This window comes from Gymnoscopelus braueri (genome assembly GCF_963280865.1).
Source record: "Gymnoscopelus braueri genome assembly, chromosome: 4".
Lineage (NCBI taxonomy): Eukaryota > Metazoa > Chordata > Actinopteri > Myctophiformes > Myctophidae > Gymnoscopelus > Gymnoscopelus braueri.
Genome location: NC_137605.1, coordinates 10,164,582 through 10,187,081, shown reverse-complemented (window position 1 = coordinate 10,187,081; position 22,500 = coordinate 10,164,582). Strand labels below are relative to the sequence as shown.

At 43.1% G+C, this 22,500-nt stretch overlaps 1 protein-coding gene across 1 annotated transcript in view; it reads right to left on the bottom strand.

Annotated features, from left to right (window-relative positions):
* The window catches only part of cers2b (ceramide synthase 2b), a 40,061-nt gene that overhangs the window by 3,067 nt on the left and 14,494 nt on the right, over window positions 1-22,500 (bottom strand). The window contains exons 2-8 of the mRNA XM_080425341.1: window positions 6,986-7,159; window positions 3,865-3,982; window positions 3,353-3,471; window positions 2,192-2,249; window positions 1,980-2,030; window positions 677-769; window positions 235-363 (exon numbers count right to left, since the gene is read on the bottom strand). Of these exons, the coding sequence (XP_080281467.1) occupies window positions 235-363; window positions 677-769; window positions 1,980-2,030; window positions 2,192-2,249; window positions 3,353-3,471; window positions 3,865-3,982; window positions 6,986-7,158 (741 nt within the window). The 5' untranslated portion in view covers window position 7,159. The remainder of the gene's footprint in view (window positions 1-234; window positions 364-676; window positions 770-1,979; window positions 2,031-2,191; window positions 2,250-3,352; window positions 3,472-3,864; window positions 3,983-6,985; window positions 7,160-22,500) is intronic.

Sequence of the window (22,500 nt, the reverse complement as noted above, 5' to 3'; positions counted from 1 at the left end):
GGATGGATGGATGAATGGATACAAATAGATTTTGGTAAGGAAAGTGTATTTTTTGCCTCTAGGTGGCAGTAAAACATCAACTAATGTCAATGTAATCATTGAATGGCAACTACTACTACATACTACTACTACTACTACTACTACTACTACTACTACTACTACTACTACTACTACTACTAATAATAATAATAATAATAATAATAATAATAATATTAACAATAATAATAACAATACCTCTAGCAGGTAGTCAGAGGAGTCGTGTATTAACATGATGAGGGTTCCAGCGCGGATGTAATTCACACACCACGAAAAACTAATGAGCATGATGGTCGCTACATGATGCACGATCTGTTCCTTAAAGTCCTGAGAGAGACAGAGACAGAGAGAGAGAGAGAGAGAGGGTGAGAAAGAAAGCGTGAGATAATAATAATAATACACTTGTAATCCACTTTACATTTGACTCAAAGGTGCTACAGGATAAAAAACATTGGCATAAAAACAACATGGGCATAAAGACAGCACAAGACCCAACTATAGAAAATATTAAAAAATAAATAAAATCACAAAGGCATAGAGCCTGTGGATAAAACTAAGAGTGATGGTCCTGGAGATATGACAATAAACAGTTAAATAACACAGTGTGTGCATCAAACTGTTGTGTGTGAAGTTGTCTTACTTTTCGTTTGACATCGTCGAAAACGCTGAAGAGCAGCGACGAGTAGAAACCAAGTTCCAACATGTAGTACCAGTACTGAGAGGGCAGCAAGGTCTGACAGACACACAGATACACATAACATCATGTAGTACCAGTACTGACAGGGCAGCAGGGTCTGACAGACACACAGATACACATAACATGATCTAAGTACTAATATTGAGAGTATAGCAAGGTCTGACAGACACACAAATACACATAACATCATGTAGTGCCAGTACTGAGAGGGCAGCAAGGTCTGACAGACACACACATACCGGTACACATAACGTGAACCAACATGTGCTTTCACACACAGGACACATTCCACAGTACACAGTGGTTCCAAAACCTTTTAGCTCGAGACCACATAATTAATTAACCACTTAAGCCCCATTTCAAAAATTGTGAAACCAGCCGAGTTTGTAGATCTACTATTTTCACTATTTCTTAAAAGTTTGTTACATTTATGGATTTTTTTTAATGTTTTTTTTTTAATTCATTTGAAAAACTGAAAAGATTTTTCTTCTTTGAAAATGTTTGAAAATGTTTTGAAATCATGTCATTTTCAATCTAAGACATAAAAGAAAAGGTGGATATTTACATGCGAGTCGCGACCCATAAGATTTGTTGCGTGACCCAAAGATTTGTCCCGACCCATTGTTTCGGAAATACAGCTTAATGTACAATAAACAATATATAGGGATGTTCATACGTTGATGCACCTAGTAATACATGAGATGTGAGCAGGCAGGTATAGTGAAGTATGGGCAATCTGACAAACGGAACAACAAACGGGAGCAACACTGCGCCAAGAGCTGAATCGTGGTTATTCTACACAGAACGTAGGGTCACCTGGCGTCTACTCATGGAGCGATCGTCTGCCATGTGTATTTACGTGAGAAGCGTAGTGCGACCCCCGGATCCAAGGGAGAACGTGTGAAAAGTCCTTATATATTCAAAATGTTCGATGACGGCAAAATATTTCCTATAATCGTGGAACCCGTAAAACCACAAATAACTACAGATTAGAGTAGTAGGCTGGTACAAAATACGCACGTTGAGTTCAATTGTCTTGTACGTTGGATAATGTATGAATGTAATGTTATTGATTTTATTATATTTTTCTCTCTGCCGTCCTCAACAAACAAGCACTCCTTTTACAACCACCACAGACCACAAAGATGGTTTTACTCTTACCAATATACCTTTATGCATATGCATTTTGTCAATAAAGATGTCAAACACTCAATCAAATGTATATTACTGGAAATATGAGACGTACCAATATAGGAAAACCATCCCACATCTGTTTCACATCCCAAAACCATGGCTTCTGTTAGGAGAGGAGAGGAGAGGAGAGGAGAGGAGAGGAGAGGAGAGGAGAAAGGAGGGGAGAGGAGAAAGGAGGAGGTAAACATTTATCTGTTAGATAGATACCACCTATCTATCTAGGACGACCAATGAGGTGGAGGGGCATGGTGACATTATACTCACATCGATGAGGGCAGCCAGACCCGCGATGAACGCAATCAAATAGAAAGCACACCTCCAGCTGTTAAACACACACACACACACACACACACACGCACGCACGCACGCACGCACGCACGCACGCACGCACGCACGCACACACACACACACACACACACACACACACACACACACACACACACACACACACACACACACACACACACACACACACACACACACACACAGAGCAGATTGATTGAATGTGAGAATGTCAAATAATGTGTAATACAGAAACAAACACACGTACACACTGACATGTCAGTCATAATTGGACTTGTACAATCTGTAATTATCTTCACCAGGCTAAAGGTGAGTGGGGAGATTATGTTAGCCGGCCCTGTCTGTTTGTCTGTCTGTCCATGGCTGATCTCGCAAACCGCTGGACCGATCAGTGCCACATTTCTAGTGCATACACTGTATTTAACTTTAATTGTATAATGGACATCGTTGGCATTCGGATCGTGAAATCTATAGGCTAACAGCACAAATAGACACGTGTCCTCTGTCCAGTGTCCTCAACAGAGACAGATGACATATCTGAGTCTGTATCAGCTGCTGTTTCCTGTAGATCAATGAATTATTAATTGTTTCACACTGAGGGGAGAGTGACACAGAGAGAGAGAGATGCACAGAGATACAGAGAGAGAGAGAGAGAGAGAGAGAGAGAGAGAGAGAGAGAGAGAGAGAGAGACAGACAGGGTGAGAGAGATACAGAGAGACAGAGAGACACTAGAAGGACAAGAGACAATGAGGCTTTTGTGTGTTAAGACAAAAGACTGATTCAGAAGAAATGTCACAATATACTGTACACACGCACGCACGCACGCGCACACATACACACACACACACACACACACACACACACACACACACACACACACACACACACACACACACACACACACACACACACACACACACACACACACACACACACACACACACACACACACTGTATTCTGTAACATTTAATAAATATATTTTTTCATATGTGTGTGTGTGTGTGTGTGTGTGTGTGTGTGTGTGTGTGTGTGTGTGTGTGTGTGTGTGTGTGTGTGTGTGTGTGTGTGTGTGTGTGTGTGTGTGTGTGTGTGTGTGTGTGTGTGTGTGTGAGAGAGTCACCTAGCCTCTCTGAACTTCTTCAGCAGACTGGGTCTGTCTTGGTTCCGTCGTCTCCTGAACCATCGCTGAACCTGTCTGTCTGTCCAACCTGTCTGCTGGCATAGGTCCTCTAGTGAACTCTAGACACACACACACACGCACACGCACACGCACGCACACACACACACACACACACACACACACACACACACACACACACACACACACACACACACACACACACACACACACACACACACACACACACACACACACACAGGAGAATCAAAAACAAACGATCAAAAACAAATTCAACCAGTTAATCAACCAGTTTGTAAACATAGGGCTATTTAGCCTGTATGTGTGTGCGTGTGTAGAACTACCGTACCACCGACCTGAGTGTTATTGTAACACAATTCTACCCATGATATCATGTATATTAAAGCATATCCATTGCCGTATCAATTTCTGATTGATCCAGAATTCCACGACAGTGTGTGTGTGTGTGTGTGTGTGTGTGTGTGTGTGTGTACCTTCACAGGACTCCTGTTCACCGTACAGAAGTAGTCTTCCAGTGTGTGGTTGGGAGGGGCTTTGCGGCGAACTGTCTCTTTAATTCCCATCAGGGAGGCTAGGGGCGTGGCCACCCTCCTGATTGACAGAAAGAAAAGTCATCATTCATCCATTCATCGTGTTAGATCCCTTAGAATTTCGTTAATCAAAAAATGACATCCAAACAGAACCAGTACAGCCTGGACCGCTGGCGTAGTGGTCCAGGCACCTCGGCTACAGCGCGTCGCGGGTTCGAGTCCCGATCCTGACAGCCTTTGCTGCATGTCACTCCCCATCTCTCTCCCCATTTCCTGTCAGACTACATATCCTATGTCAATAAAGGCATAAAAGCCGAAATCTGAATCTAAAAAAAAAAGAAACAATACAGGCAACAAACAAAAAGAACACACCCGCTGCAAATCTAGGAGTCTGTTACGTCCTCCTAGACCACACACATGCCAACCTCCAACTCGAGTGAATAAGATACGTAACCCATTCATAACATTTTATGTCCAGCGAGCTGTAACAGGTAGCAAATTTACAATTAAAATTGACAATTTAGGCATTTAGCAGATGCTCTTAACCCACTTAGGGCGGGAACAGCTATTTGTAACTATACCTTTCAAGACGGGCACTCCTTTTGGGGTTGTTGTTGCTATGTACAGTATATAGCAACATACATTTGTTGTAATTTTTGATTAAATGTTTGAAGTTTTTCAGAAAACTTCAAATCGGCCAAAGGTCTAAATGGGTTAATCCAGAGCGATTTACAGTAAGCAAGGTAAACACGAGGTAATACATCAAATGCATAGAACTTGTAATAGGATAGGTAAACCAAGAACCTATCATCAGTCTAAACATTATAATATCAATTTAAAAAAACGGTACATTGAAACTATACAAACTATAGGATGCCAGGTCAACGAATGAACCTGGAATCTGTCTACAGTACATGCTATCTAAATGACATTTTAACCTTTGCATAAGCCTGCAAATTAAATGATAAGAGCTTAATTAGGGCGGGTGAAAGTGCAATACTGCGCTAATCGTCACAGTGTGTCTCACAGCCCTCCTGCTGCAGTGTTGAGGATTTGACTGTGTATCTGACCATGAGACCGGGGGCATGCTCAAACATGTGGCTCCAATTGGTCTGCCCCGAGGGACATTTTTGAAAACCCGCTCCGTGCTCCGGGTCAACGTTTGGCAGCTCCACTCCGCGCTCCGCTCATTATGCTCTGTTTGATCATATTAATCTGTTGATCTGTTTCAATCTTTCTGTCTCAATAATTACAGGTTATTGTAAATAATGGTTTATGCCCAAATATGCTGAGGGTGGGTAGATTATGCTCAACTACTGACATGCATGAGTGTTCCTGGACGTGCAATATGCCCAGAGCATCAGCGCACATCGGCGCAAAACGCCATTGCTAGGCAATGGTTTCTGTTATGCGTGTGTGACACACCAGAACCATCAGCGAGAGAGGGAGAGAAACACAGAGAGGGCAGAGAAGGCACTCCCACAAGGACATTTTCTTGCACCTTTCGTGCTTGGACTGACATGCACACGGTCACTTTTGGCACCTTTGGGTGATTGGACCTAAGACTAGTCCATACCCGTGGGGGGGATATGCGCACATGATCTGGCAACCCGGGAGCCAGCGAACACAAAAACGCTAATAAACAGCTGACAGTTGGGGAAAAAGTGAAAAATGGGCTTCGGTGTTCCGTCCACATGGTATGATCATGGTCACTGTGTGCAAATGCAGATCAATTGCTCCAGCCACTGAGGAGAACCGGGCAGAAGAGATTTGGGCCTCACCACCCTCACACCACCCTCACAAAGCTTTGTAGAATTATAATAGGACACACATCACATCATGAAACACAACACAACATCATTTGCACAAACATATGAAAGGACCGCAATGGAAATGAGCCACTGGCTTTTTTTGCGTTCATCCTTTTGATAATGGTGTGACATTGTATGAATTATTTTTACATAATATTATGTTTTATTATCAATAAAGAGGTCAAATTCAAAGGGAGAGAGGGAGTGAGCCTGTTTCACCGACACCTGAACACACCGAATGCGTTGTAGAGTGCAATAACCCTGCCAACACTGGAGTGTGAAGCGCTTGTATATACAGTATGTTATATGAGCATAATCATACTGTACACTGTATACGACCACAGAGTTGTATAACTATACTGTTTATATAACTGTAAGAAGGATATAATGTATATAACAAGAACCCACACACATAAAACAAACAGACAAAATACCCTCTTTTTTATACAGTATGTGCGCGCCTACACTGCTGAAGACAGACAGATACAGGACGTCTTATGCCTCTGCCTGTGCACCGTTTGACACACTGCTGCTATAGGATAAGATATTGTATCTGCACATTGTACCAGCACATTTATTAGATATTATCTGCACATTGTACCTGTACATGTGTGACACTGCTGCTAAACGATAAGCTATAGCACCTGCATAAGACAAGACTCTAACCCTAAAGGCGGTTACACACCGGCGAATGTGCGAATATACGCAAAATTCGGACTCGTTCCGAATAATTAAAAGACGCTTTTTCGCTTCGCTTTTCCGCTTTTTCGCGCCATGTACGCTTGCATTGACTTTATAAGGTTTTAAAAAAAAGCTTATTATTCGCACGAAAAAATCGCCCCGGTGTGTAAGGACCTTAACTCTTATTTCTATTATACATGCAGTATTTTTTGTCCTTTTATTTGTATTTCTCATTATTATTCGCAGTTCCTTTATTACTATTACCTTGCTGTTGTTATTGTATTGTTATGTTAGCACAGCTCTGCGGAAGAGAACAGAGAACAGACCCCAACAACATTTCACTGCTTGTACTTGCAAAGTAGTGACAAATTAAAACCCTTCTTCATAATGAGAAAGGCAGGCAGAAGACGAAACAGACAGGCAGGCAGGCAGCTACAGACAGACAGACAGACAGACAGACAGACAGACAGACAGACAGACAGACAGACAGACAGACAGACAGACAGACAGACAGACAGACAGACAGACAGACAGACAGACAGACAGACAGACAGACGGACAGACGGACTGACCTTTCAAAGAGCTGTCTGATGATGAGAAACATGATGGCGATGGGTAGCGCCACCCACAGGTCACTGGTCTTGGCGTAGACGCGCCCGTCCCGGTCCTCCAGGTCGGCCCACCCCAGACCCTTTGGAAACCACACGGTCTCTGTCCAGAACCAGTCACTGAGCGACCGCAACATCCTGACAAACACACACACACACACACACACACACACACACACACAGAGAGGTATGTATTAATACATGTGAGGACATCAATGTTTTAGAATGAGTTAAAAACAGTGGTTAGAGCGTACGCCTTCTGTACGGAAGGTCGTGAGTTCGAACCCCGTCGGGGGGTCGACATCAGCAAGGGCATGTGGTTGGGTGCGGCAAATCGCGCGGTAAGTACTGGGAGCTGATGGTAGGTGTGGCGCTCCACCTCAGCAGTCCATCTCCCAGGGGTCTAAGCGCATTGGGAGACAGGAATAGTGCTCTGGCTAATACCAACTATACTCTCCGACATACCAATCGAAAGGCAGTGGTGGAAAAAGTACTTGCGTTTTAAGTAAAAGTCTGGTAATCAAAATTGACTTGAGTAAAAGTACAAAAGTATTGCCATCAAAATGTACTTAAAGTACCAACAGTAAAAGTACTCGTTATGCATGCAGAATGTCCCATTTCACAAGTTTTTAAAAACTATTTGAAAATAGCAGATCCACAAGCTCACAATGCGTCGCATCGTGACACATTGTGAGCTTGTGAGCTTGTAGATCTGATTTTCAAATGGCCGAAATATATATAGGGCCGAAGTGGTTAATGTAGGTTTTGTGATAATAATTTAAATCTGCAAAGTAACTAGTAATTAAAGCTGTCAAATTATTAAGTAAGAGTGCAATATTTGCCTCTGAGATGTAGTGCAGTAAAAGTAAAAGTATTGAAAATGGGAAATACTCCAGTAAAGTAAAAATTCCTCAAAAGTGTACTTAAGTACAGTACTTGAGTAAATGTACTTAGTTACTTTACACCACTGCCAAAAGGTGACAAGAAGTGATACAAGCAGCGAGGGGTGCTAGGGGGTGAGAAGTGATACAAGGAATGAGAAGTCTGTCTCTCCTACACTGTCTCCCTCTCAGTGGCCCTACGCTGTCTGTCTCTCCTACACTGTCTCCCTCTCAGTGGCCCTACGCTGTCTGTCTCTTCATTGTCTCCGTCTCAGCTTTCCTACCGTCTGTCTCTCCTCCACGGTCTCTTATTAGGCCGCCCGCCGTCTTTAAATACCGCTTTGAAACTAAAGACTGCGATTCATGTTGAACATGGAGCATGTCTTCTGTCCATTCATCTGCGTTACAGCAGTGTGATTAGGAAACTGCAGTGTAATTACAGACAGAGTGGGGATAACGCGTAATTAGGTTCGTCTCGCTCATCCGAGAGCCGAGCGCTTCCCCTAATGAAGACAGACCACAGAAGAAAAGAAGGCATCAGATATTCACTTTATACACCCAGTACCAGAAATACTTCATCACCACCACCAGTTAGTTTTGACACTAAATTATCAACAGATTACATGAAGATACAAGACACACAAATTGTTCAACACAACATTACAATATACATTCGACACTACATCCATTCAGACAGCAGACTCTCTTAATCAGAGGTGGACAAAGTACTCGACCCCAGTACTTGAGTAAGAGTACAGATACTCCTTGGTCAAATTTACTCCACTATAAGTAAAAGTAGCTCAGTCAAAATGTTACTCAAGTAAGAGTAAAAAAGTAATTGCTTTTATATATACTTAAGTATTCCAAAGTACATGCTTTGAAAACTACTTAAAGTACAGGGTGAAGCCAGAAACACGGCCAGTGTGAGAGCAGAAGTGTGGCCAATTGCATTTTAGGGAAGACAAGAAAACAGCCAACCTAAAGGCCAAACCGCACCAAGGCAACTAGTCGCAACACCTTGCAACACAACCGTTTTAAGGTCAACCGCACCAATGTAACTCCTTGCAACTGCCATTGGAGATAATGGTTGCAACTTGCAAGTAGTTGCAAGTAGTTCCATGTTGCAAGGAGTTGCATGGCGAATCATTGGTGTGGATGTGGAGTAGGCTTAAAAGTACTCAGTACTTTACAGCCTTCCTAGAACTGTACTTGAGTAAAAGTAAAATATTTGTCTTGGAAATCTACTCAAGAAAGAGTAATAAGTATCACAAAAATCTAATACTCAAGTAAAGTACAGATCCTCAGAATCATTTACTCTGTTACTGTCCACCACTGGCGGTGGACAACTTTGATGATGGAGAGGGCCACTATATTTCCAAACTCACTCCAGAGGGCCACATTGGATATACTGCCTCTTATCTCCGTATTGTACCTTTTTTTTCGTAAATTCGCCATTCTATGTCACCCAAAAGTAGCAAAAACAGCCGAAAGCTCAAAACGCGTCGCAGCGTTTTGAGCTTGTAGATCGGCTATTTTTGAATTGGAATCCCGATTTTTTTTGTTGCTATTTTTTTATAGAATCCTGAAAAGTTACATTTTAATTTAATTTCAAATGCATTTAGTTATACTTATGTTAACTTTATTAACTTAAATACTTAAATACAAATACATTGGACATAAAATAGACAATAGATTTTTTATACCAGTCATTAAGCTACTAATAAAGCAGCTCATGTTTGCATGTTTGGAATTGTAACAGCTGAAATCAATAATATCAGTATTCCGATTTTAACCTGCGGGCCGCATTAAGAGAAGGTGGGGGCCGCATGTTCCCCCCCCCCCCCCCCGGGTTGCTCATGTATGCTCTTAATGATTGTTTTGTAAAGCACTTTGAATTGCCTTGTTGTTGAAATGCGCTATACAAATAATATTCAAATTGTCTTGATAGATTGAATGTCACTCGCACACACACACACACGCACGCACGCACGCACACACACACACACACACACGCGCACGCGCACACGCACACGCACACGCACACGCACACACACACACACACACACACACACACACACACACACACACACACACGCACACACACACACAGTGTTTTGCGTGGCAACCCGTGTGTCAAAGGCCCACATAAGACCGCCCCTCCGCTCAGTATACCGGTACACACCCCACTGATACGCAGCCAGGGCCATATTAATGTTCATTTGCGTAGTTCCTTGGGTTTTCACATGCAAATCACCATGGCATGGCAGTATTTGATTGTTTTTTTGTTGGAAGGTGTGAATGGTCTGTGTGTATCTGTATCTCTCTCTCTCTATCACTATGTCTCTCTCCCTCTCTGACTCTATCGCCATGCCACTTTGTTTCTGGCACCGCACACACAGTCACACGACCAATAAAAACCTCTCTCTCATCAAGAGAGAGAGATGGGAATGTAACTCTTTTACTGCCACTCTATGTATATTATGTCTGGATAAACTCCAGTCCCACATGCAGTGTACACATACACACCATGCATCCAAGTGATACATTGTAATTGAACGCAATCATAAAGACAACAGTCACTTTTAAGTAATTAGTGGTTATTATTAAAGATGTCCTGATGAAGGTCTGAAAACATTGACAACACACAATAAATACAAAGCGGAGCTTTTTGCAGCATTACCACCAGTGTGCAGACTCTATTCCTTTTTTCATTATTAAAGATGGCTCTTTAATTGCTTCAGTCATCAAATCAATTTCTGTAGGCCTACTTTTAGCTTTTTAATGGATCCTATGTTAGTAAAGCCTGATACAAGTATCAAACTACAACAGGAGATAAACATGATATTCACACATACAGTATACATAAATACATCCACGAGGAACCGGCTTGACCTCCTAAAGGAGTTTACGCTCCATTCACACCAGCAGTGTCACGAGGACGAGGCCGCCACGCTTTCTGACACGAGCATCCAGTTTCAATGCAACGTTTCTGTGGCAGTGATTCCCACCATGACAGTATCGCAAGTGGGCCCCTATACGACATGGTATTTTCTTCCCTTTAAAACCTTGAAAAATGTGTTTTCATGGTGATAACGAGAACTTTAAGCAGTGGTTCCCAAACTGGAGGATTAATATGCAACATTGTTTTCTCACTCAACAGTAAACAATTAAACCAACACAGTATAAGTGTACAGGCTATCTGCACATTTCTAAAGTTACAGTTTAATGACATTTAAGACCTTTTTAAGACAGAGGCAAAGTAGCCGATCTACTCAACGAGGCGTTGTGATTGTGCTATTTTCACAATATATATCTGTGGACTCTGTGGAGTCAAACTAAATGTAATTCCTACAATTACAGGTGCTTGTCAGGGTGGGGGGTCCCCAGTTCAAATAGGATTATTTTGGGGGGTCGCGGCCTGAAAAACTTTTGGGAACCCTTGACTTAAAGTATACTACATTGGTTCCATTGATGAAAGCCAATCGATTGATTGATCATTAAAATAAACAGGCTCTGAAAATACACGCGGCCCACCCATCTGACCACTTAACACGGCGACCGATAGGCAGAGAGCTCGATAGACGGCTTTCCCTGGGCAAGGACTAAGGACTAGTCTCACACTCGACACCACTTGAAATGGACAGAAACGCACTGCCGTATGGACGTAGTGAACATTAAAGAATCAAAGATAAAGGAAGGGTTTTATTTTTCAGTTACTTATACCAGTGGTTCTTCTCAAAGTGGGCTCCGGGGACCCCAAGGGGTCCTTGAGATGGTTCAAGGGGGTCCCCAGCTAATCAGTTTAACCACTTTAACCCTATAGTGTACATTGGCTGCTGGCGAACTACAAGTGTTGTGAGCTTGTAGACGTTTCAAAGAATTTACATTTTCAAACACTTTTAACAACCGAAATCTTGCATGGGGGTCCCTGGCACAACATATTTTCAGATGGGGGTCCTTGACATGAAAATGTTTGAGAGCCACTGACATATACAAGTACTGTATACAAGCAGTGAAATGTTGATGGAGCCTGTTCTGCAGAACTGTGATAACTTAACAACACAGTACAACATCAAGTTGATAAAACGTAAGCATAGATAACAATAAATAACAAACACCAAAATGACTGGATGCGTCAGAAATAAAAGTAATGCTTGGGTCGATCTTGTCTGGAGACAGGTTCGATTATCTTATCTCTTAGCACCGTTGTCCAAAACAATCTTATCCTTTATCAGCAGGGTCAAAAAGTGCACATCAGAGGCATAAAATAGCCTCTGATGTTTTTGTTTTTGTGACCATGTCCTCATTTATGGCTCTGACAGCCACAGGGGGAAAAAAAGATAAACTCTTTCTAAGCCTAGGCTGTGAGGCATCTCAACCGCTTCTGCTTATTAAAGTTTAACTAGCAGTTCCAGATAGATCTAACAAATACGTAAACAATTTGTCCCCTACTGTGGGAGCTGCAGCGACAATGTACAGACAGCAGAGCTGACAGGCACCAGAGGAGAAGTAGAGACAACCGGTCGCCCGGTCTATCGCAGTTTGTTTGTAATTGGAACAACCTATTAATTAATTTACATTTGTATCATTTCAGATCTACAGCTGCCAGTTTAACCCAATTAAGACACGAGGCCGATTCTACAAATATCTTCTAAATCCTAACAGTTTTCTGAAACACTTAATGTTGCCATAATATCAGTGGTTCTCGAACATTTTCATGTCAAGGACCACCCAAAATTATATGTATTTGGCCGCCGACCCCCATCTCAAAATAAAATATGTAGGACCCCCCCCCCCCCCGGAAGCAAATTTGAGTTACAAATGTTTGCTTAAAAAATATATATAATCAAAGATTTGGGCACATTTTCACGATTTTTCAAAAATAGCAGATCTTGTGGATCTGCTATTTTTGAATAGCCAAAGTATACAATAATGGTTTAAGTGGTTAAAATGATTGTGACGCTATATTGACTTATTTAGCGGGGGACCCCCATGGTAGTCCACCAAAGACCCCACTTTGAGAACCAATGGTCTAGCAGCATCGTTGCTGGTATGAATTCAGCGTAAAAGAGTCAAAAGATCTCTAGAACATTGAAGAAACAAAATAATGTCCCACTGCATAGCACCAGTTCAACTTAACTCTTTTTTAGATTTGAGCTAAAAAGGCATTATTTTACACTTTGGCTATTCAAAAATAGCAGATATACAAGCTCATAGCGCGGCACCGAGTGCCGCGCTATGAGCTTGTAGATCTGCGATTTTTGAAAAATCGTGAAAATGGGTGCAAATCTTCGAATATATATTGTTTAAAGTGAACATTTTTAACTCTATTCTTTGCTTCTGGGGGGTCCCTGGAACAAAACATTTTGAGATGTGGGTCGGCGGCCAAATACCTAATCATTTTGAGGGTCCTTGACATGAAAAAGTTTGAGAACCACTAATATAGAAACATACGCTTTAAAGAAAACTGTTAGGATTTAGAAGACATTAGTAGGAGTCGGCCTCAGGTCTTAATGGGTTAAACTAAAGACTAAAGACATCGTCACTGCCATTGCAGATGTTAATTTGGAGGGAAAAAAAGGGGATGCACCAATACTGGGAAAGTAGTATACTCATCTCAAAAGTATTCCAGGCCCACCCTTCTGACCACACGGTAGTCATTCGGCTGCCGTGTGGCCAGACGGGTGGGCCGCATGCATTTTTAGAGCACGTTTATCTTAATGATCGATCAATAAATTGATTGTGTTCCGGCTTGGATCAATGGAACTGACAGTGACAGAGTATACATTTAAGGTATAGGGTAAGTGATATTTTTTGGTTAAAACAAAAAGTTTTGTATTAAAAGCTCTATATTGTGATAGTACTCATTGCTATAGAGTGTTTGTTCGGTCACAGGAGTCTCTCCATGTCTCTCCAGCTCTTTATTAAACAGAAAATACATTTTCAGGTAGGTGAAAAGATTTCAGCCAATCAGGAGAGAGTACCCATTTATCGTGTTCCAGTTCCAATTTGTTCAGCTCATTTCTTTGTGTCATCACTTCCAATTTCACTTGTTTAATCTACCCTAATCTGAGTTCCCAGAAGTTTTCGCCAGCTCTCGCATACAAACGGGAGAGGCGAGGAAACTTCTGGGCCATAGCCCTGGTATTTGTGCACGGGATGTAATTTACGCTCAGAATCTGAGCGGACACGCCTCTTACCGGTCTGAGAGCTGTGCAACTCGTCTAAACAGTCCGACGAGAGGCAAACAACAGTACACAACAATGTCGGCCGCAATTTCTCAAGGAGAAATTGCTTCCCGTCGCTCCCATTTACATGCAACACCCACTGCATGTGGATCCCGCCCCCTTTTCTTCATTGGCTGTTGATTTGAATCAGAACGCAGTGGCCGCGCCCCTGCTGTCCAGGCTCTGAGGCGAAGTCTCCCAGACTAAATCTACCCTGACTGAGTTCTTTATCCTGATTGGATGAAATTGGTATCCTGACCTGAACATGCATTTTCTGTTTAATAAAGAGCTGGAGAGACATGAAGACTCCTGTTACTGAACAAACACTCTATAGCAATGAGTACTATCAAAATATAGAGCCATAGGTTCGGGAATCGCTGGGATATACTGTATTGCAGAGGTTCTCAAAGTGGGGTTCAGGGACCCTCAGGGTTCCTTGAGGGGGGTTCCAAATGGACCCTTACATGTCTTGCGGGTCCATTTGGTTCCATTTGTGCACTCTCAGAGTTGTGGGGGTCCTGGGAATGAAAAAATACATCAGCACCAATGATGTATATTGAAGCTGAACTGAGGTGAATGGAGTTGAACTGAATTGAACTGAACCGAGAGAGCAAGGTCCAGAGACTGGTCAGGGTCTGCTTATACTAGTTGGACACTGATCCAAGTAATGAACACATTAACTTCCTCTGGTATGAGTCACAGAGAGAGAGGACTCCCCCTGATCGCCCAGAGAGAGAGAGAGAGAGAGGGAGGGAGAGAGAGAGAGAGAGAGGGGGGGGGGGGTGGGTGGAAGGAGCAGTCAGTGGGTGGTGTTACAAATACCAGGGGTGGGGTGTGTGCATGTGGGTGTGTATGGTATTTGCGTGTGTGTATTTGCGTGTGTGTGTGTGTGTGTGTGTGTGTGTGTGTGTGTGTGTGTGTGTGTGTGTGTGTGTGTGTGTGTGTGTGTGTGTGTGTGTGTGTGTGTGTGTGTGTGTGTGTGCGCGCGCGCATGCGTTTGAGGTCAATGGATGAATCACAGCTGACTTCCTCCAGATGCCAGATGGTCATGTATGTCTCTCTCCCTCCCTCCCTCTCTCTCTCTCTCTCTCTCTCTCTCTCTCTGCCCCCCCCTCTCTCTCTCCCCCTCTCCTCTCCCTCCTCTTCTCTTCTCTTCTCTTCTCTTCTCTTCTCTTCTCTTCTCTTCTCCTCTCCTCTCCTCTCTCGCTCTCCTCTCTCTCTCCCTGTCTCTCTCTCTCTCTCTCTCTGGGCGTTCGAGGGGGAGTCCTCTGTGACTCACAGTGGAATAAATTAATGTCTTCTTCTTCGTTGCTGGAGGACTGTCCAAACTAGGAGAACTGAACCAAAGCAGTGCAGCGTTACATTCTGCTCCTGTGACATCACCGCCCAGTCATCTGCCACGCTGGCCCCTATAACTATGACATCATCCATGTAACCCATAGTAATAACATGAGGTTACTGTAAGGCTGATTATGTAGCATATCGTCTCTGTTGGGTGGAAAACCTCATTATGTCCAAAACTGTTACTGTTCAGGGTTAAAAAAATAAATAGTAAAAGTAGCAGATCTACAAGCTCGAAACGCGTTGCTTGTAGATCTGCTACTTTTGATGCTTTTGTGTGACACTGTAGTATGATCAAGTAGAGTTTCTGCCCGACAGCAACGATAATCATTCATTTCCATTCATAATGTATAAAACCAGCTGGATGACATCAGAAATGTAATATTTCCGTCATCATTTCCACATCGTTGTCCACGCTCGTTTAACCACTTTCAACCTATTCTGGGCGTTTATGGCTCAAATGAAATCCCAAATGGTGAAAAAAAGGAGGCCGTGAAAAAAGAGAAATGCTGATCATACGACAAAGTATACAGGCTTAACGCATCACCACTATTCCCCCAGTAACTCTCTCCCTGTGTGTGTGTGTGTGTGTGTGTGTGTGTGTGTGTGTGTGTGTGTGTGTGTGTGTGTGTGTGTGTGTGTGTGTGTGTGTGTGTGTGTGTGTGTGTGTGTGTGTGTGTGTGTGTGTGTGTATACTATTCTTGTGAGGGACAAATGTCCACATAAGTACAGAAGAATTTGAGAAATATAGGCTTACAATTAGAACAAGATTCGGGTTGGGAGTAGGGTTAGCATTAGGTTAGCATTAGACATTTAGACGTTTATTAGGTTTAGCGGATAGAGTTAGAGTTATGACTGGATTACACTGGTTGGGTGAAGGTGTCGTGCACCGAAAATAGCAGATCTAGCAAGCTCAAAACGCGTCGCAACGCGACAGGTTGAGAGCTTATAGATCTGTTATTTTCGGCTTTAAGGTTAGGGTAAAAGAATAAAATAAAAGGCAATAAATATATTTTTTATATGGCATTCATAAAATCGCCATCACAAAATGCTGATGTCCTCACAAGTATAGTAATAGAAACGTGTGTGTGTGTGTGTGTGTGTGTGTGTGTGTGTGTGTGTGTGTGTGTGTGTGTGTGTGTGTGAGAGCAAAGCCCCACCAGGTGCAAGTCGTTGCATAAACCTCTATAAATCCATGCTTCCTGATCGTAGCCTCGCAGCGTCTGCTCTCTTTCCTGATTGGTTCCTGTCTCCATGTCCCTGGTCTCCTCAGTCCAGTCCACACCCCTCCCTCCACGGACCCCACACCCCAGTAGTTCTCAAAGTGGCGTCCGCGGACCCCCACGACTCCTTGAGGGGGTTCCAGGGGGTCCCCAGCTAAATGAGTTCAAATAGCATCAAAAAATATAGTATAACTTTAACTTAGGAAAATGGCGCTTGTGAGCTTGTAGATCTGCTAGCTTTGAAAAATCTATGACAATCTCTTATGGGGGTCCCCGGCACAAAATATTTTCAGAAGGGGGTCTCTGGCCAAATACAGTACATATACATTTGGGGGTACTCGACATGAACTGCTGTCCTACCCTGCCCCAAATTTACTGGCCCCAGACTCAGCCCAGTTCCCAGCTACCAGCCGGAGCTTCCTCTGGCCCAGCGCTACTCAACCCGCGGCCGATCGCAGCGTCTTGGCGGCCCCCTCATGGTCAAAAAAGCTTTTTTAAGCACAGGATAAAAATATACATTTCCGTTCAAATATATGGGTTGCTAAAACATTTTTCAGACAGACAGACATACATACAGGTGCGTCAATTGTTACAGGTATAATGCATAGTTTTCTATGCATTTCGGGTTTTTTGGGGGGTTTGACCCCCAAATTTATCCGGCCGCGCGGCTTTGCCGTGCGCCCAGGATAGGTGTCTGTCACTGTACATACACACAACACAAAATAAACTGGTACAGTGAAAAGAATATGATGTCAAAATGTACATTTTCTTGTGTGTTACAAAATCGAAAAATCCAAAATAGGACCGTCATTTTTATGGCGGCCCCTTGGACTTTTGGTATTTTGCTGAGTGGCCCCTGAGCCATCTTAAGTTGAGTAGCCCTGCTCTGGCCTATAAAAGGTGCCGTGTCCACCGAGATGCTTTGAATTGTTTACAACAGGAGCGCTGCGTTTTTAGAAACACCGGCAGCGTGGCGTGGCGCTGAGCATTTATTTTGCGCTGGCGAGGTTCACGCGTGGCGTTTTTCTCAGCTTGAAGCTGCTGAAGCTTGAGCTGAAATATTTTCTACTCTAGGTGTTTGGTGACATCTAAATTCAAGGTAGGAACAACGACACAAATGGACACTAACCAAGCCCTATAAAACATATAACAAATGGAGTGTAGAATAACAAAAAACTAAACAAAAAAACCCACTGGCTATCTGCAAAATTGTTATTTTAAACATTGGTATCAGTATATCGGCCCAGTGCATCCCTAGACAAAATGATCATTGTCCTAAGGACAAGGACACTGGCACAGGTCACGTCACAGTATCTGTATGCTCACAATGTTTAATGTTTATAATTAGATGTTGATAACATATAGCAGCAAGAACATTGTGCTCAGCATCTTCAAGCACCCAGCATCTGCAAGCACTAGGACAGTGGTCAAAACTGTTCTCTTCTTAATTTGTCCACTATTTTTTCTACTTCCTGTTCTGTGCGTTTTTTTTTCTTTTCTTTTACAATTACAGATGCCACTAAAAAGTCTGAGAAGCCGAAAGCAGAGGCATTTGGATCCCCCCTCATCCCCCCCCAGCAACCCTTGTTATTACTACAACAAAGTTCAAGAGGAAAATGTCTATGTTGTATGTTTATAAAGAAATGTCTCCACCTTTCAGTTACACAGCGATTTTCTTTCATGTTTCTGCTGATGCAAAATGATGACTCAGCATGAAACCATGTTTCCACTTCCACTTTTGTATTTTTCCTACTGTATGTCTCATAGTAAAAAAAAAGTGTTCATTTAACTGTCAGAGCCTACAAGTGCAACCAAATGGATGTACTGTTCTCTGTTTGTTCTCTGATCTGTTGTCTGGAATAGCCAGCCTCCACTCTGGCCAGTGAGAGAGAGAGAGAGAGAGAGAGAGAGAGAGAGAGAGAGAGAGAGAGAGAGAATTACACTTCCTATTGCACAATGTAAAAACTACACAAATATTAGGGAGGAGTTCTTTCCAAGATTCGAAATAAATTGCCCAGAATTCGGAAGTATGACAGAAAGGGAGAGATTACCACACACCAGAAAGAATGTGCAGTTTTGGCTGCAAAATGTGTAAATTCCTGTCACAAGAAAAGGGACGACCAGCAGGACACAGATACCATGTTTTACTTACTGCGCCATCTCCTTTATTTATGGCATTTCATTGATTTGATGTTGTTATGTTGTTTGTTGTTTATGTCATACTTGTAATTGTGCTTTGGCAACCCTTGTCAAATGTCATGCCAATAAAGCCTGTTGAATTGGATTGAATTAAGACAGAGAGAGAGACAGAGAGAGACAGAGAGAGAGAGAGAGAGAGAGAGAGAGAGAGAGAGAGAGAGAGAGAGAGAGAGAGAGAGAGAGAGAGAGAGAGAGAGAGAGAGAGAGACACAGACAGAAAGACAGACAGACAGAGAGAGACAGAGAGAGAGGGAGAGGGAGAGGGAGAGGGAGAGGGAGATAGAGAGAGATAGAGAGAGAGAGAGAGAGAGAGAGAGAGAGAGAGAGAGAGATACTTCCTCTCTCCCTGTGGAGGTTCCCTCATTTTCATTGGACATGCAGGAATGGCCAGAGTGTGGTCACATGCTCCCGTGAGCCAATAGGAAGTTGAGTCATGTTTGAGTGCGTGCACGCGTGCGTGCGTGTGTGCTCTGTTCTAGCCATCGACTATAAAAAGAGACGGTAAAGTCATTCAGTGTTCAGAGAGGACAGTAGTCAGACAGACAGACAGACAGACAGACAGACAGACAGACAGACAGACAGACAGACAGACAGACAGACAGACAGACAGACAGACAGACAGACAGACAGACAGACAGACAGACACACACACACGTGTGTAAGCGGCATAAAGGACACACTGATGGAAAACACAGAACTACTGAAAGACATTCAGTGACATTCATTAACGTCAAGCACATGGACCCTATTCTGTGGAGAACATTAGCCAAAAATAACAGATCTACAAGCTTGTAGATCAGCTATTTTTGGCGAAGATATTAAGTGTCGAGGGGGAAAAAGCAGGGGTCTAGTGCAGACCCTTGGGGGACTCCGGTCAACTAAGTATAGAGGGACGAGATAAAATCTCATCACAGCTGACCTCAAATCAGTTTCACCAGTCAAATAGTTTATTGTCCAAATCCATTCTCACATACACTATTCAGCTTTTTTTTATGTTCCCTCAGTGGTTGGGAAAGCCTGATCCTAGCTTAGTGACATTACAATTAACCGATAGTAAGGAGTACAAGGATCAGATCCTCGGTCACTCAGCGACATTGCAATCAGCCAGTAGTGGGGTGCCGATGGCCTAGCGGTTAAGGCGCATGCCACACATAGGGCCCTATTTTCGCCTTACCCATTATCCCTAAACTTCTTTGCCATTTTTCACTGTCTTTAAAAACATTTTCAATTAGTTCAATTAGCCAATCGACAAGCTCACAACGTGTCGTTGTAGATCGGCTAGTTTAACTAGCCGTGGCTGCGGACAACCGGATCTCCGTATATGCCAATATATATGGGCGTATCGGGTTTGTTTATGGTTATGTCGTCATAGTGACATGCCCATATATGGGCGTATCGGGTTTGTTTATGGTTATGTCTGAGTCAGATTGACGTGGCTGTGGTCTGCCGGCCCTCCCAGTAGCCATTTTTAATATAGGATGTATTGCCTGATACCGATATGATGAACAATTAATCGTGCATCCCTCGCTTAGTGCAGACGACCCTGCCTCTCCGTAAGACCAAACAAGAAACAAGGACCAAACATCTGGACAGATTAATGGAAGAACTGAGACACTGGACAGTGGAACTACAACACCCACTGGATGCCTTGCTGCTGGTCATGACCTTGCATGGGTGACCTGGAAGTCTCTAAATAGACTGTGGGGTGGAGTGGAGCTGCAAAAGCTGCACCGCTGAAAGCCGGAAACGATACAACAGAGGACACGTGCAGAGCTGTGGAGAGCAGTGTAGAGACCATGAAACACCTGCTTTGATGTGTCCATGCGGTAACCGCAACGCTCGGCCAGGAACACGCTCGCCCCCATTTTCCCGAGGACCGCTCGCCCCCCAGCGGTTCTTGTATTCCTGTATTTGTTTTACTGAGGATAATGTTAGGAATAAGTTAGGGTTAGGCATTGTTTTACTGAGGTTAAGTTTAGGAATAACTTTAGGTTGCACCGTTTTACTGAGGTTACGTTTAGGAAAAAGGTTGGGTTTAGGCATAGTTTTACTGAGGTTACGTTTAGGGAAAAGGTTGGGTTTAGGCATAGTTTTACTGAGGTTACGTTTAGGAAAAAGGTTGGGTTTAGGCATAGTTTTACTGAGGTTACGTTTAGGGAAAAGGTTGGGTTTAGGCATAGTTTTACTGAGGTTACGTTTAGGAATACCTGGTGGCGACCGCTCCGAGGTCACCGGATTTGACCCGGGGCGAGCTTGTTTTGGGGCGAGCGTTCTTGTATTTGTCCGTGCCCCCGGTGCAGCCCAGCCCAGAACTAGAGCCTGACCTACGACAGAGTTTTGGGTCAGATATCGATCCCGATTGAGGGTGCTAGATGAGTTGTTCTCAAACTTTTTAGAATGTCAAGGACCCCCCATAACTCTCACAGTTACAGACCTGTATGAGGCTGAACCCCCTCAAGAAACCCTGAGGGTCCCTGGACCCCACTTTGTTAGTTCATTTTCTTTTGTTCTATTTTAAATGGTAATAAGGTGGGCAAAATAAGCTTTGGCTTGAGCCCATACCTTTTCGGGAAAATAGTCATCTTGTTGACTAAGTTTTGCTTTAAAAAAATCAAGACCGAAATAAATAAACTAACTAACTAACTAGTCCTAGAAACAATGATTACCAAATGTTTTGACTAATATTTCAACTTCTAGTCTATTTGAGATCATTCAGCAAACAAATAAAAATAAACACACATAACATTTTGATCCAGAGATCAGAGTACAAGGATCAGACCCTGGATCAGCGACATTACAATCAACCAACAGTGATCCCGTACAAGGATCAGAATTCAGCGACATTATACTACTATGCCCGCTCCAGCTGGAGCCGATCACATCACACCCAAACCGACGATCTGTTCTCGCCCAATATGGACAAAGAACACAGGAGCTAGACCTCAGGCAGCCCTCGCATGGCCATGTATGTAGCACCTCCTCCACACAGGGCTTAGATCCACAACCAGCTTTGTGCTAGAGATGCACCCTATTGACATTTTGGCCGAAGTCATCCGGTTACTGATTCATTGCATGGCGAAATCGATCGATACTGACACTGATATTGCAATACGGGGTTTACCTTACACCTGTCATACAGCAACTGAGTGAAAAAAGTATTCGTAATGAGTATGGTACTTTAGCCACTTGAACCCCATCCATACTCTAGAGCAGTGGTTTTCAACCCTTTTCATGGCAAGGTCCATTATTTATTCGTCATTTGAGCCACGGACCACCATTTGATGAGATTTAGCCTCTCAGACCCAATACTTAGAATATTTTGTTATTGTTGGATAAGATTTTGTCCACAACTCCATGCTGTATTGATGTGGTGCCATTAGGAGAGAACAGACAAATGTTGATACAAATAACAACTCTTTAATTAAGTAATGCCGATGTTTAACAATAATTTTACTCTTGAGAGCGTAAAATGAAACCAAATGGACCCGTAAGGGCTCTTTTTAACTGTGTTAAGGGCAATGCTGTGGTAATCGATAATGTTGACCTATCCGCAAACATGGTAGTCAAATCAGCTGATGTTTCTGATGCCATCAAGTTGCTTGACAACA